Source organism: Nomascus leucogenys, chromosome 3, assembly GCF_006542625.1.
Source record: "Nomascus leucogenys isolate Asia chromosome 3, Asia_NLE_v1, whole genome shotgun sequence".
Classification (NCBI taxonomy): Eukaryota; Metazoa; Chordata; class Mammalia; order Primates; family Hylobatidae; genus Nomascus; species Nomascus leucogenys.
Window position 1 is genome coordinate 16,223,178 of NC_044383.1, and position 16,988 is coordinate 16,240,165.

The 16,988-nt window shown below is 36.6% G+C and overlaps 1 protein-coding gene across 2 annotated transcripts in view; it reads left to right on the plus strand.

The window, feature by feature from the left end:
- PDZD8 (PDZ domain containing 8) overlaps window positions 1-16,988 on the plus strand; it is a 107,828-nt gene that overhangs the window by 42,855 nt on the left and 47,985 nt on the right. For both annotated transcript variants that reach the window (XM_003255007.4, XM_030806506.1), the window contains one exon: window positions 16,594-16,696. In XM_003255007.4, coding sequence (XP_003255055.1) covers window positions 16,594-16,696 — 103 coding nt within the window. The remainder of the gene's footprint in view (window positions 1-16,593; window positions 16,697-16,988) is intronic.

Consider the following 16,988-nt stretch of genomic DNA (forward strand, 5'->3'; position numbering starts at 1 on the left):
TGGGCTCAAGCGATCCTCCCACCTTAGCCTCCCAAGTAGCTGGGACCACAGGCATGTGACACCAACACCTGGCTAATTTTTTGTATTTTTAGTAGAGAAAGAGTTTCATCCTGTTGCTTAGGCTAGTCATAAACTCCTGGGTTCAAGCAGCCCACCAGCTTCAACCTCCCAAAGTGCTGGAATTACAGGCATGAAGCCCTGTGCCCTGCCTGCAGCTGCAGTTTTTTGATAATTGAAATATTAAGCTCAAAGCAGGCCTCTGTCTACATTTGGAAGGTTTTCATTATCTTTAAATGTGATAAAAAATTTTGTTTATCCAGTTTTTATAATTACAATCTGTGGAAGAATTTGAGTGACACTTCACTACTGTTAAAGTATTGGCCGCCTCATTTTGTTGTACATGTTGTTGAATTTTGCTTTTGTTTTCCTCATTGCTTTTTGTCCTTTTATGGGGGGTTTTGGGGAGACTCAAAACTCTGTCACCACTCTTGACATCATTCTGGAACCAGAAATACATAGTTTTACATTGATCTTTTAAGGCAAAGAAAATCATTTAATTATGTGATTAAATTCTTTTTTAGTGTTGTCATCTGGTCTTGATTCACATATTAGGTGAAGCATTTTCAAGGTAGAAGTTTGACAGAAGAGAGAAATAGGGAATCAATCCTTTAAATAGCATTATGTTCATATTTTAAAGTGAAATATTTAGTTCTGTAGGGAAGGCTGTTAATATGAAATTTTGAAATTCATTTACAAGAGGAGCTATTTTAGAAGCTATAACTTCAAAATATTTCCAGTTTGCATTTGTCTATGAATCCCGTTTATTTTAGCATTGAGTTTGATTAAATTTGTTTGGTTATTTTGGCTTGAATATAACTTAAAAAAATCCACTTGAAACAAATGAGGCTAAATAATAATATTTGCTTTTTTCCTGAGTAGTTGGTATGTGGGTGCTTCTTATATTACCTGCCTTTATTGTAATGTTTTGACATTTTTTTAAGGAGAAGTATCTAGCTAAATCTGAAGATATTTGGGGCATGGCTCTACAAATAATTGTATTATTAGTTGTACTTATTTATTATCTGCAATATGTAGGTACTTTACTGCATGTATTATTTTCAGCTCTCAGAGCATCTTTACAAGATTAGTGTTATTATATCCATTTTATAGATAAACTGAGATCCACAAGTTACTTGCTCAGTACCACTGGAATTTGAATCTAGTTTTGTCTAACTCCAGAGTTCCTCAGTCTTTCTGTTATCTTATTCTGCCTCCATATCTTTTTTTTTTTTTTTTTTTTTTTTTGAGACAGAGTCCGCTCTGCTGTCCAGGCTGGAGTGCAATGGTGCAATCTCCGCTCACCACAACCTGTGCCTACCAAGTTCAAGTGATTCTCCTGCCTCAACTTCTCAAATAGCTGAGATTACAGGCACCTGCCACCACACCCATCTGATTTTTGTATTTTTAGTAGAGACGGGGGTTTCACCATGTTGGCCTGGCTGGTCTCAAACTCCTGACCTCAAGTGATCTGCCTGCCTTGGCCCCCCAAAGTGCTGGGATTACAGGCATGAGCCACCACGCCTGGCCCATATCCTTTTTTAAAAAAACTTTACAGAGGCCAGGCATGGTGATTCACGCCTGTAATCCCGGCACTTTGGGAGGCCGAGGTGGGTGGATCACCTGAGGTCGGGAGTTCAAGACCAGCCTGTTAAACATGGAGAAACCCTGTTTCTGCTAAAAATACAAAACTTAGCCGGGCGTGGTGGCACATGCCTGTAATCCCAGTTACTCGGGAGGCTGAGGCAGGATAATCACTTGAACCCAGGAGGCGGAGGTTGCGGTGAGTCAAGATGGCGCCATTGCACTCCAGCCTGGGCAACAAGAGCAGAATTCAGTCTCAAAAAAAAAACAAAAAAAAAAACCTTACAGAATAAAAATTATTTTTGTTCTGAAAACTTTTATATTATGTTAGAAGTGTAGGTTTTGGTAAATTTTAACATTTTTTAGGGCAAGGCATTATTTTTAAAATAAATTACCTTTTCAGAAAGATCGAGGGATGCAGAAATGTGTATAATAATGAAGTATTTTTTAGCTGAAGGCTGAAGTTCTGTTGTTTTTTTTTTCTCGGAGGGAGCGATAAGAGAAAATTAGCTCAAGCATAAGACATTTAAATTTGTGTGAAGGAAAAGTTACACTCAAAATGAATGCTTTTGAAAACCAGAAGGAATTACTTGGAATTGTTGCTGAATATTATTCCTCAAAGTCTTTAAAGCTGTGTAATTCTGTGTAAATTTAGACATAACTCTACCAGATGAACCAAGTTCCTGTAAAGATTTTGAGACTATGTTTGCATTTATTAATTACCTAACATCCTATATGCAGTTAAATAAAAGTTGAGTGATGTTTTCCATTAGTTTTTATACATTTCTCTCAGATATAAAGAATCTTCCGTATAATTAGGTTGCTTTTGACTAGATGCAGACTTTTCAAAAGATTCCAAATTTGGAATTTCTCCCTCCTGTGTTTATGTAGTTTCTCTTTTCTTCCCCATATCCTTTTCCCTAAGGTTGTGATGCTGGAAAATAGCCTTGTTTCTTTTGTAATTGTATACCTCCACTACTGTTTCATATTACAAAATATAGCTCTTTAATTCTTCTGATGTCTGAATTGTAAAAGAACGTAAGAAAACTAAGTAGGAACACAGCTGACATAATACCAGTGCTCTTTTTCATACTCCAAAATGTTTTAAATGCTGTATTGTTATGCTACACACTCATACAGTACCTTCAGCAAAAATGAACTGTGGTCAGAAAATAATAATTTAAAAGAGGATTGTGTCTTTGATAATCAGTGCTTTTAATGTGTTTTATTCACGGGTAGCATTTATGATTTTAACCAAAAGACAACTGCCTTTATTTTCTCTTTCTTTCAAAATTTTTTCAACCCATTTGTCTCAACTTACGTAGTCCAGATTTTTCATTTATTAGCTGTGTAATGTCTGGCATGTTACTCAACCTCTCTGTGTTCAGTTTTCTAATGTGTAAATTAGGGGTAATACTATTACCTATTTCCTTGAGTAATTGTGAAAATTAAATAATAAATGTAAAGCTCTTAGAATTGTCCTTACAGTAAATGTTAGCTGCTTCAACTATTACTGCTACTAGCACACTACCACCAGTCATTCCAACATCAATAGTGAATGCATTTTGTCTAAGTACTACGATGAACACAAAAAAGGTGGAGCTCAGTGTCTGCCCTCTAGAAACTTAACATGTAGTTAGGGCTAACAGACAAAAACAAATGCATAAATAAGTCAACTATATGAGGCTGTCTAATTTGAACTGAGGCTTAAGTGATAGGTAGTGTAGAAACTTAGTGCAAGGAAAAAGTATTTTTGAATTGAGACTACCATGAAAAACTTCATGGATAAGATTCAGGAAACTAGATGGATTGTAGATTTTAGGTAATTGGAAAAAGAGCCATAAGATAAAAGAGAATTAGAATTGTATTTTCCAGGTCTTGTCTGAATGAAGTGTAGATGTCTCAGGGCCAAATTTGCTGGCAAAAGAAGTTACAATGGTGATCCTTTAATCAGAGAAAAGTTAATGAAGGTGATACTAAGAAAAGTCTGCATATTTATGGAGTAGATTGAATATATATAGAGATTGAAGTCCCAGAGACAAATTTAAGAGGTGTTGTGGGTTAAAGGTGAGGAGGTAAATGCCTCATAGATACGTGTTAATAGGAACAGGAAGGAAGGGACACATGGGATAACTAGGACAGGGTTTAGTGAGTGACTGAATATATGGATGAGTTAATAGGCAGGGGAGGCAAAGGAACTCTAAGGATCTGAGTGTAGGAGAGTTATGTATCCATTGACATTGATCTGCTCAGCAAGTAGTGATTATTTTCTGCATGTTGTAGGATAGAAAGAACAAGACATAGTTACCTTCCAGGACTGGATGGGAAATAGAGGTACTCATTTCAAAGGCAGATGAATTTGATTTTACATATCTTAAGTAGTAAGGCATGGTTAGATTTCCCTGTAGGAGTGTTCTTCAAACTCTTGGGGTTTTAGAGGTAGCAGGGGGAAAATGAGGACTGAAGATTAGATTTGGAAGTCATGAAAATTGAGGAAAATTGAGTTCTGCATAAGGGTGTTTCTGAGGGGGGTTGGGAATATAGAGAGGAGGTGAGCATGTATAAAAAGTCAACTAAGCCTGATTCTTTTAACAACAGGTGAAGTGGTATTTGACCCCCTTCAGGTGCAGGGTTTTCCTTTCAAATTAAGTTTAGTCACCAAAGGAAAAAAAACAAAACAAAACAGATTTTTCCCTCCCTCCCTCCCTCCTTCCCTCCTCCTCCCTCCTTCCTTCCTTCCTTCCTTCCTTCCTTCCTTCCTTCCCTCCCTTCCCTCCCTTCCTTCCCTTCCTCCCTCCTTCCTTTCTTGAGACAGGGTCTCATTTTGTCACCAAGACTGGAATGCAGTGTCTTGGTCTTGCCTCACTGCAACCTCCACCCGCCAGGCTCAAGCAATCCTCCCACCTCAGCCTCCCGAGTAGCTAGGACTACAGGCATACACCACCACGCCCAACTCCTTTATGTATTTTTTGTAGAGATGGAGTTTTGCCATGTTACCCAGGCTCGTCTTGAATTCCTGGCCTCAAGGTATTCACCTACTTTGGCCTCCCCAAGTGCTGGGATTACAGGCATGAGCCACCACCCCCCATCATTTTGTACTTTTTTTTGTAGAAATGACTTTCTTATAGCAGGAGCATTGGGAATTACTTTCCTTTTCTCATTGGTTTGATCTTTAATCCATTTATACCTAGTGTTCCATTATTGGAACTCTAAGCTTGTGGGAGTTATTTATATCCTACTGCTCAGCGTCATTGCCAAGGTCTGATTTTTCATAAAAAATTTTTCAACCTTCAGTATAAATGGGTTAATCATGTAAACTATCTTAACATGTTTCTAGGTGGTGTTTGTATTTATGCTTACTGGAAGGTTTCAACATACCTTTGCCTTTAAAAGAATACTTTGAACTTGGTAAGAAATTTCACAGAGGTAATAGCTCTTTCAGGAGATAGAGGGCAATTTAGAGGAGATAAAAGGCAATTTCTTTTGCTTTTTTGTTTAGTAGTACTGACTTCCCTTTGGAAGTAGTAATAGTAGAAATTTATTTATACTCATTTCTTGCGTATTTAACACATGTTGATTGTTTATATTTATGCAAAATATTTATTAGCCAGTGATTGTTACTGCTTGCTTCTGGTCATTATATAATTTGAATGGAAAGCCTGTCTTTGTTTAAGATTGAACTGTAAGAAATGTGAAATGAAAAGCGATCCTTTTGTTTAAATGTAGAGATTATAGTTCACCTTAAGCTAAAGCAGATGTCGTCTATATTCACCTAACTGGCTGGTACTCACGTTTCCAGTGGGAACTCCTTTCTGGCATTTCTTCAGAAATTTCCATGTTTTTCACACATCAAGAGGAGATATTAGTCAAGGCCTGGTGCTGTGGCCCACGCCTATAATCCCAACACTTTGGGAGGCTGAGGGGGGAGGATTATATTTAATTGTAGATCTAATTGGCTTTTATTTATGATTCATGAATTAAGACAGCTTCTGTTCTGCAAATAGAATGAAAACTCCCACTGGGCATTGGCAAAACAGTGGGTTTGGTAAGGTAGAAACAAGGAAATAGAACAATAGGAAAAAAAAAAGACTGATTGGTTAACATAAGTTACTTTTTGGTAAAGAGAGTTTGAGGCAACATAGTGAGACCTTCTTTCTACAAAAACATAGAAAAAAAATTAGCTGGGCATGGTGGCTCGTGCCTGTAGTCCCAGTTATTCCAGAGGCTGAGGTGAGAGGATTGCTTAAGCCTGGGAAGTCAAGGTGGCAGTGAGCCATGATCACAGTGCTGCACTCTAGCCTGGGCGACAGAGCAAGACCCTGTCTCCAAAAAAAATAATTAAAAAAAAGAGAGAGAGATCTTAAGAAATCAGGAAAATGCGGGGGGTTGGGGGGGTGGAATATTGTAATTCTTCTGAGAATTAAAGCTTGACAGTCAACATAGAGTCACTGCTGGTTGAAGGAATCCATTGATGTCAGGTCAAAAGCAGGCACAAGAAGCACTGACATAGGAAATTAGGTCCCGGAAACCAAATCTGGAACTTGTAGGAGAGAAAGAATCACATTCTGAACAGTTAGTCTTGAGTATAACTTTGATGGGAGTCATTCTTGCAAACAAAATAAATAAGTGGGTGCACATATTATACTTTATATAAATCCTAAGAAATAATCTTTTTTTTTTTCCAAGAAATAAGTTTTGGAGCAAAACAAAACCTTAAATTGGCAGATTTGACAGATGCTTCTGTGTAGTGAAGCTAACCTTTGTAGGAGACACTAATGTTATTTTATTAGAGTGGTAATAATGTTTGTTGGTGTTTTCCAGTATTTGAATATCCACTAAAAGCTACAGTTCTTTATATATACTTCAACAGAAGAAATGTGAAGAGAAGATGTGAATGTTGCATGATTCTGTGACAGAATAGAAAGTAATCTAAAAATCAGAATTAGTAAAAGCCATATCCATTTCAAAGGTAAAACCAAATTCAGAATAATTGGACAAAATATTTTCATCACGGAAAAAAGTAAACGTATGTGAAGCAACGTGTACCCTAACACCTGTCAAAAGACAATGAGAACATTTAATTATAGATTGAATTGACTTTTATTCATGATTCATGAATCAGGACAGCCTCTGTTCTGCAAATAGTATGAAAATTCCCACTGGGCAATGGCAGAAAGAACAGTAGGTTTGGTAAGGTGGAAATAAGGAAACAGAACAATAGAAAAAAAACCTGATTGGTTAACGTAAGTTACTTCTTGGTAAAGGTTAAAGCACAGGGGACTGACTTATGCTAACTCAGGTAGACTGGAATCACCTATTTTCAGGAAAAACTAGTCTGTTTGGCATCTATTTGCTTATATGGCATTTAACATTACAGTGACTCTATTTTGGTTTGGTCTGTTTTGTTAGGGCCTAATGCAGGAGCTTAGTCCAAAACAATGGCCTCCCATAATTTTTGTTTAACAATCCCCCCCCATTTGGTCACAGTCTCACCTAGGTGAGATCCTTTAGTACCCCTAGGTGAGAGTCTGACCAAAACTCAGGGTATTAGTGCTACTTTCAGTTTCTATCATTCTGCATTGCCAGTTTCAACATGCCATTCATAGATTACAGTGTCCTCATGGTCACTCATTTCTTTGAGTTTTTGTTGTTCCAGCCCAGACAGACCATTTGACGTTTGACGAATGGCTGCATATAAACGTTCAAAACATTTGAGAGAATACAGTGCCTAGGGAGACTACTACTATCAGAAGGATAATATGAAGAGTTTGGAGTATGTTCCCTAACCAAGGTCCCCATGAACCAAACCAGTCAAATCAGATAGATCAAAGAATGAGCTATATTAGAAGTCTACCCATTTTAACCAAGTCGCCTTTTGTTAATTTTTTGTACCTGAGTCTCTGTAATACCAGATGTATTTATCCGTGTGTAACAAGAAGTGTCTGCAACTGCACAGATTCTTCCCTGTTCAGCTAGTAGGTAGAAATTCTATTATCCAGCTTCCTATGACTGTGCTAATTTAAAACAAGGAGAGAGAATGAGTGGTTCTAGAAGTCTAACTCTATGCAAGGGACCACTAGTTCAATTTGAACAAACAGTTGTATTAGAGATGTTGCTAAAGTTAACCACTAGGTATATTAAAGGATCTCTTAGGTCATGTAAAGATTTGGGTTTGACATGACAGATCCAGCACTTCATCAAGTTACCTACAGAAGCTGTTTGATTGTGGAATTTTGATTACAGCATTATCCTGTGCCAAGCAAAAGAAGAAAGCTTAAGCAAGGCATTAAGAGAGTTAAGAGTCTCATTATGATGAGGAGGCTTGTTCCAAAGTCTTGGGAAAAGCTGTCCACAGCACAAAGCTATCAACTTCTTGTCCTGGTTCACTGTTTTAATGTCTCTGGTTATGGCATAGGGTGATTTGCTGAACTCTGTGTGGCCCACACATCAGGCGTGAAACTTGTCTCTTGAAATTTATATTGATTTGTCTAGCTTCACCTTATAGGGATTAAAGAACAGAGCAGTTATTATTCTTAGTTGGAGACTTGTATGAAGCTAGATATTGAAGGTGTATTAGTCCATTCTCATGTTGCTATAAAGAAATATCCAAGACTGGGTAATTTATAAAGAAAAGAGATTTAATTGATCCACAGTTCTGCATGGCTGAGGAGGCCTCAGGACACTTAGAATCATGGTGGAAGGGGAAGAAGAAGCAGGCACCTTCTTCACAAGGTGACAGGAGAGAGATTGAGTTCGAGCAGGGGAAATTCCAGACACTTATAAAACCATCACATCTTGTGAGTCTCACTATCACAAGAATAGCGTGGGGGAAACCGTCCCCACGATCCAATTACCTTCACCTGGTCCCGCCCTTGACATATAGGGATTATGGGGATTACAGTTCACGGTGAGATTTGGTGGGGGAAACAGAGCCAAACCATATCAGGAGGAAACTAGAAGAATCCTGGATCCAGTTCACTCTATAGGAAGATAATAAAAACTTACAAACAACAAACCAGGCTACAATCTAACAGATAAAGTGTGGCTTTTTTCATAGTTTTGGCTGGGTGTGGTGGCTCACGCCTGTAATCTCAGCACTTTGGGAGGCTGAGGTGGGCAGATTGCTGGAGGCCAGGAGTTTGAGACCAGCCTGGTCAATATGGCGGAACCCCATCTCTACTAAACATACAAAAATTAGCCAGGCATGGTGGCATGCGCCTGTAATCCCAGCTGCACTCCAGCTTGGGTGACAGAGCTAGACTCTGTCTCAAAAAAAAAAAAAAAAAAAAAAAAAAAAAGAAAGTTTGCTTTTCTGGAACTTTTGATAGGTAATCTCAAATAAGACTTTTAAAAGACTCAAGGCTGTGAAGCCAAACCCGGGACTCACCATTAAACGTCGCCTATAGTACTTAATAGATTATGGTGAATTCCTCTCTCTTTGAGGTCCCAAAAATATCCTGAGTTTCCTGGGCCTGTCAGGAAGTGACATTCTTCACCCCCCTATAAGACCACCAGCTGGGCTGTTGTATTCAAGATACCAGGCCAGTTTTTCCATGGTGGCAGTTGGGGAGAGGGGTGACAGAGGTGTTAATTGGTGCCATAAAGTCAACTTTAATTCCTTGAAGTTGTCTGGTCATATCTGAAAATACGAGATTCCAGTCAAAGCTTGGTACCAGTGTTTCCAACTGTGTCCTTTTACAAGGAGAACAGATTCTTAAGAAACTTATATAAATGATTATATTGCCATAAAATTAAGAATACTCACTAATAGTTTCCAAAATCTGGAGGGTTCAGATGGGATGAAAAAGTAAAGGCTTCAAATTTTGCTCACAAAAGTGAACTTTACCACACTGCTATAAGCTATAGATTAAAAGAAAAAAAAAGTTTCTTTAAATCTGGAAAACAAAGCACTGAAGAATCAGCAATATTTCAAATAAAAAGTCATTAAAAATTATTCTCATCAGTTTATTCAGTTCCATGTAATTTATTCTTACTCTGTCAGATCTTGGTTAGCAGTTTCATGAAGCCATCAGTTTCCTCATTAGAGTTTTATAAATTCTTATCCAGGCCAATGGTATGATCTTAAAGTTATCAGAAACTTGTTTTCCAGAGTACTTGTAATGAATCTTGACGAATAAGCAATTTCGGACTGTAACTGACTGCACATACTTTTAAGGAAGAACCAAAACCATTGTCTGTGGATGACCAAGAGTTAGAAATGTCCATGGCTAAAAATCTGATGAGAGTTCATTATAATCAGCAATTGACAAAGAAATTTGGTTATTGCTATAGCATTGTAACATTTAACATAATAACCAAAAATTATGACTGATAACTATTAGATTTCTAGGAATCTCATACAAATTTTGGAATACTCATATCAATAACATACCCATTAACATAATGTAAAGAAGGTTTAGTATCACTTATTATTTGACAGTGCTTCCCGTATAATTTCATCACATAAGCCTAATTAGTTATTTCTCTTTCACAAGGTGAGAAACACAATCTTTGGGTTTTCAGGGGCCCAACTAGGAAATTCCAAAGTTAAATTAAGGTCAAAGAGACTTAATTTAGAATTTGATTTTGGTAAGTTTGTCAAAAATATCAAAATATTTTAAACCTTAACTAAATATGATCTTGTTATGTATTTAATCAAGAAAGATTTTAAAGACAAGTACGGATTATACGGTTGTCAACAAAAACTTAAGTCCTTTAATATTGAGAAGACTCAAGTAATTAAAGACCTAATAAAAGATAACATGAAGCACTAACAATTATCTTGATAAAACACAAAATCTTTGTTTCCTAGGCCAATTACTTAAAAAGCAAAGAAAAATCTTTCACGGTTTCCTATTAAGAGCAGATCAGTCCTCCAAGAAAATTCTATAACTTTTCTTACCAAAAACACATTTTGCTTGTTTCTTGCAGATTCCACAGCTTTCAAAATTTTTCATTTGACAATTTCCACATAGTTTTTCTTCCCCCTGTAAACTATCAGTCTTTCAGTTACCTGCTGCATTCCCCTAAACAGTTGTTAACCTGGCAACCCTAAATATGCACTTCCAAGGGATGATTTTTAGGTAAAACAGTGTAGAAATTTTTTGACTCAAAGCCATGGAGAAAGAATGCAAATTTTTATAAGAAAGTGCTTAGAGCATGTTGCCTATTATCAGAGGTCGATTTGTAAGATGAACTACATTTTAAATCTGAATATCTCCAAATCTCATCTGGATGAACAATGTATATATCTGCCAAAACTGAATTTGTTGCATTTTCCTCTGATTTTTTCTTGAGATTTCTCTCTAGAGAGTGGCACTGAACTCTAGCCCTACCCTGACAGGCTTATCAAAATAGACACTCTAGGAGAGCCTAGACTGATTCAGGTGTGTCAGGTAGATGAGATGTAGAGCACAAATTATAGTAATTCACTATAGGATTTCACAAGGAAGTGCACAGATGAGCCTAGGAGAAAATTCAGAAGCTTGTTCTTAGGGACTTCCCTAGACATTTTTTTGGGCAACCCTTTTTATAGTGTCTTGGTTGTTTGCACAGGTGGCAGTGGTTCTTTGGAAACTGCTGCAGTAGGGTTCCCTTATTGCAGAAGCACCCTAAGGACAGGCCCAAAGGTCATTCTAGATTGTTGGTTGCCATGGAGCTCCTGTAATTGGAAGGCCATAATTTGGAAGTCATTTGTTTCTTATTTTGCTCTAAGGTCCTCTTGAAATGTTCTGCTACGATTACTAGTTTAGCTCAGTCCTGTAGCCTCTTGTCTTTTTTTTTTTTGAGATGGAGTCTTGCTCACGCTGGACTGTCTTGGCTCACTGCAACCTCAGCCTCCCACGTTCAAGCAGTTCTCCTGTCTCAGCCTCCTGAGTGGCTGAGATTACAGGTGTGCACCACCACATCTGGCTAATTTTTGTATTTCTAGTAGAGACGGGGTTTCACCATGTTGGCCAGGCTAGTCTCAAACTCTTAGGCTCAAGTGATCCACCCGCCTTGGCCTCCCGAAGTGCTGGGATTACAGGCAAGAGCTACTGCTCCCTGCCTGTCTTTTGTCTTTTTTATGAGCCTGCATCAAGTTGGGGGAAGCTGGAATGCCTTACCAAAAGGGCTTCCAAGTGAATTTTCAAGTCAGTAACAGCTTCATATTTCTCTAGCATGCAGGTCTGGATGATAGACCACATAGTGCAAATGGGAAAACAGTTTAGGAATGGCTTTCAGAAAGTCATTTGCAATTTTGGGGGCTTTGCCTTGCCCATAAGTAGATCCAGGTAGGTCTTGTTGGGTCACTGATACCATTCTCAGGAGAATACTCTTCTGCCTCTTACATTCGTTTTTGTGCTTCCTCAGGTCCCTTTCAATAAAGTGTATTAGTTGGTAGAGGTCAGTAATACCAGGTCATAGGTTCCAATTAAGACCGTGAATTCTTCAGAAAAATTTTGAAGTTCTTCCCTGGATTTAGAAAATTCTCTATGCTTTTGTCCAGGAAGTATAAGTTACTGGGGGATCATTTTGGAATTTTCAGGGGGTTTTATTTTATAAAAAAGCTGTGTAACTGCTTTTTCATAGAAGAAAGGTAGTTCAAACGGTTAGTAGACTGAATATTCAGGCAAAGTAGATAGAGGGGAGCAGTAGTAGTCAAGCCAGTCTTATTTTCCTTGGTATATGAGGGTTATCTTGCATTTTTAGCTTTTCATTAGGTTTTTGCAATGAATCTTTTATAAAAGCTATTTTTGAATCCTGTTGTTTCTTTGAGGCTTCTGAATACCAATTAAAAGGAGAATCCCATTCTCTCTACCAATTAATTGGGAGGCTTGGGATTCAAGTACATTTCTTAGATGAACGGTCTTGTTCTTCTGGAACGGTCTTCATATGGCCATTGTAATTCTAAATTATCTTTAATAAGATTTTGCCACTTCTGTAAGTATATGCACCTTTCAGGCTTAATACTCATACATGTGAAAGTCAGGTGTAGCCAGAAGGCCAAGTACTCAGCAATTCAGAAATTAAGGATCCTATTTTTACATTGAGTCTTGGGTCTCCCAGAGCCAAGATAAAAACCTAAGAGGGAGATGCCATGAGTTTGAGTCCTATAATGTTTCTACAGTGTACTTCATTGCATGGATATTTTCTTGTGGCTGCCGGACAACTTTATGTTAACTGACCCATTCCCTGACCAGGCTTATCTTCTCATGGTAGTCTTATTTTTTAGTGATGGGTTGCTCTAATAGCTCTTACATGCCTCACCCATGTCCACCAGTCAGGTTATGGCTTTGGCTCTGACATTCCACTGATCAACCTAGCCAATGATTTTCCCATTTCTCTGTGAACCAGACACCTGAGGCCTCTCTTACCTGAGTTTACAAGAAAAATGAAGAATATAGAACCAACATAACTGCAAATTCTGAAAACTAGAGTTTGTGCCCCCTGCAGTAATAACCACTTAGTTCAACCACTGTCAGTTACCTTTAAAACTGCATCTCTTGCCAGTGACTTCTCAGCTACTGCAAATCCAAAAGTCAAGTGCCTTCTCACAGCACAGATTAACCCCAAACCACAGAGATCAGGGAACTCAGGGCAAAAGAAAGCAAAGCTTGAGAGAAACTTGACAATTTTCAGGGCTTCCTGAGGAAGACAGAGGACCCAAAGAGGGGGTCAGCAGCACCTTTACCATGTTCCTTGAGGTCTCTGGGTCATGGGTCATCAGAAATCTTCATGTCCCTTCATATGGCCACCAGAACTGTCAAAAGAAAAAACTACAACAAATTTAGTTATAAGTCTGTTTGGGCCCCTTATTTGGTTTGTTCTTATTAGGATCTAGCACAGGAGCTCAGTTCAATGGCCTCCCATAATTTTTGTTTAGTGCACCCAACCTGGAGATGTTTTTGGAAATACTCATTACAATTGAACGAATCAGTAACAATCCAAAACAAAAACTTTTTCTGTGATATTTGTCACAAAACAAAGATCAAGACTTTGAATAGGACAAATAACGCTTTGTATGCTTTAAATTTTTATTGTTAATGTTATTAATATGTATGGTTATTTTTCACAATTAATGATTTTTTTGAATTTATTTAGTTTTAAGGTACCCTTTTAATGTTTTCTGTTATCATATATCTGTATTAAATAAAGAGCAGTTTTACATTTTATTGGTTTATAATCTTGTCACAATATATTGATTTATAACCATAATAAACCAATCATTTATTATTACATCTTTTAAAAAAATCTTCGAAACTTTAAATGTAACCTTACCACAGAAAAATGATTCATTATTTATTGTTACGCTTACTCATTTTTTCTTTCAATTGTTTTACTGAGATATAATTAATATACCATACAATTCACCCATTTAAAGTATACAAGTAACTGTTTTTTGATATATTTACAGGGCTGTATAACCACCGTCAGAGTTTAATTTTAGAATATTTTCATCCCCCTCAAAGAAACTCCATATCCATTATCAGTAATCCCCATTTTCCTCTAGTACTCCTCCTGCAACCCTAAATAACTTTCTATCTGTATAAATTTGCCTATTCAAGATATTTTATATGAATGGAATCATACAATATGTAGTCTTTTGTAGCTGGCCTATTTCACTTAGAATTTTTTCAAGGTTCATTCATAGTGTATGTAGCATGTATTAATACTTCATTTATTGCCGAATAATATTTCATTAAATGGATATGACACATTTTATTTATCCCACTCATCATTTGATGGATATTTGGCTTGTTTCCACTTTTTGGCCATTAAGTATGAATAATGCTGCTGTGAACATTTGCATGCATGTTGTATGAATGTATGCTTTCATTTCTCTTGCTTATACACCTAGGAGTGAAATTACTGAGCTATGTGTTAACTCTATGTTAACTTTTTAGGTAACTGTCAAATTGTTTTCCAAAGTGACTATACCATTTTACATTCCCATCAGCAATGTATGAGCATTCTAATTTCTCCATATCTTCACCAATACTTGTTATTGTCTCTTTTATTATAGCCAATCTAGTGGGTATAAAGTCATTTTGATTTGCCCTTCTTCAATGGCTAATGATGTTGAGCATCTTTTCATGTGCTTGTTGACCATTTGTGCATCTTTGGAGATGTGCCTATTCAGATTCCTTGCCCGTTTTAAAATTGCATTATTTGTCTTTTTATTGTTGAGCTGTAAAGAATTCATATGTTTTCTGGATACTAGGCCCTTATCAAATACTTGTTTTGCAAACATTTTCTCCCATTCTGTGGGTTGTCTTTTCATTTACTTTAAAACTTTCCTAACTTTGGTGAAATCCAGTTTATCTATTTTTCTTTTGGTACTTATGCTTTTGGTGTTGTATTTAAGAAACCATTGCCTAGTCCAAGGTCAAAAAGATTTGCTTTTATGTTTTCTTCTAAGGATTTTATAGTTTTAGCTTTTATATTCAGGTCTGTGACCCATTTTGAGTTAATTTTCGTTAAATTTTTTATTACTCTTTCTAAAAACATTTTTACAGTGCTGTGAAAAATATGGAATAACTTACAATTACAAGGGAGAATTTCTGACAATTTTGCTTTTTCATTCCTGAATTCTGAAGATTAATACCTGTCAGGAATTTGGGGACACTAGCTGGTGCAGTTTTCTCTGCAAGATAGTAAAGCCCCTTAGGTAGTTTACTCTTTGAACAGGTGGTGGCAGCAGAGCTTTAATGAATGTAAATTCTCATTTTTTCCCTAAACTTAGTATTTTATGTTTAAGAATCCTGTATTTGGACTGCCTTCTTTTTGATAATAGGTTGTTAAGCACTAAGTTTAAAGTTCCTTTTACGATTATTTAAGAATTGTTTAGAGCTTAGAATTTTAGGGGTTTGTTTTTGTTTTGGTTTGATTTTTCACCACGAGTTTTTTCAGGCTTCTGTTTGTGAGTCTAGTTTGTGGAGGATGGACATGATTTGCTTGAGATCTTTAACCTGTGGACACAGTTTTTTTTTTAATTTCTCTAATGTGTTTTATCCACCTTTTCATTATTCACTACTACCTCATGATCTTCATAGAGAGGTAAAGTAATAGAGTAACAGTCAACATGTTCGTTAGTGTTAAAGCTGTTCTCAAGCTTACTCCTGAAACAAGTCGGCAGATTTACATTCTGATTTTGAGGATAGATAATATAGAAGTTGGACACATGAGTAACCTTTTTTCTTCAGCAATAAAAACTATATTATATAATCTCGTGATTGGACCTCATATGTCTTTTTTAGATCTAAATGTTAAACAGTAAAATTACATGATGCCAGTATTCCTTGACAGTTGTTTTCAAGACAATACTAGAAATAACATTTATTGAGCACTTAGTGTTTGCTAGGCACTATGCTAAATGCCTTGTGTGCATTGCCTTTTACTCACAACAGTTTTCAAAGGTAAGTACTGTTTTTCCCCAGAGTTTCTAGAGGAGGAGATGGGCTTAGCCTAGAGAAGTTAAATAATTTGCCTGAGGTCACATTAGTAGATGAAGAGTGTGTGTGTGTGTGTGTGTGTGTGTGTGTGTGTGTGTGTGTTTATAAGCAATTATATTGCACTTTTGTGTGTGTATGTGTTTTACAGAGTTGATGGTATACTAGCATTATTCTGCATCTTTGTTTTTAAATTCAACAGTCTGTTTTGAAGATGTATAGGTCTTGCTGCTACATGTACATATTTGGTCAATTTCTTTACCTAATGAGTAGATAATACTTTGTATTTGTTTGACTTAGCTGCTGAAAAATAGCATATCCTGGAATCTCACCAAATTTTAGCTTTACTTCATGTTTCCACTAGAGGGTGTATAAGATATTTGACTTAATTTTTTTTTCTGTTACTAAAGCTATAATAGTAATGGAGTAATGTGTTGTTTCTTGTTATAATAATCAGAAAGAAAAATTTTAATGAATATAACAGGTATGATACTCTCCCTTCTTTTGTTTTATTCTGCAGGTTACTCATTTTTGGATCCTATGACAGAGAGGCAAATGTTCATTGCACACTTGAGTTAAGCAGTAGTGTTTGGGAAGAAAAACAGAGGAGTTCTATTAAGACGGTAAAATGGATTTACAGTGATTTATATCTGTATAAAGTTCTATTTTATAAGCATGCGTTTATTACTATTTATGTATTCCTATAGTTATTTTTGGTCATGTGCAAATAACTATGAACAGTTCTTATTTATTTGTCTCGTTACAATACTACTACAGTGATAAAGTAAATCACAAGAAACTATAGTTAGTATTCATATTACCTGCATAAGAAACTTAGTTCGACTAGCTTTCCTTTCAGAACTTTAAGATTGCTTCAGTTATGAAATTAGAAGGAACTAATTTTAACTAAACACC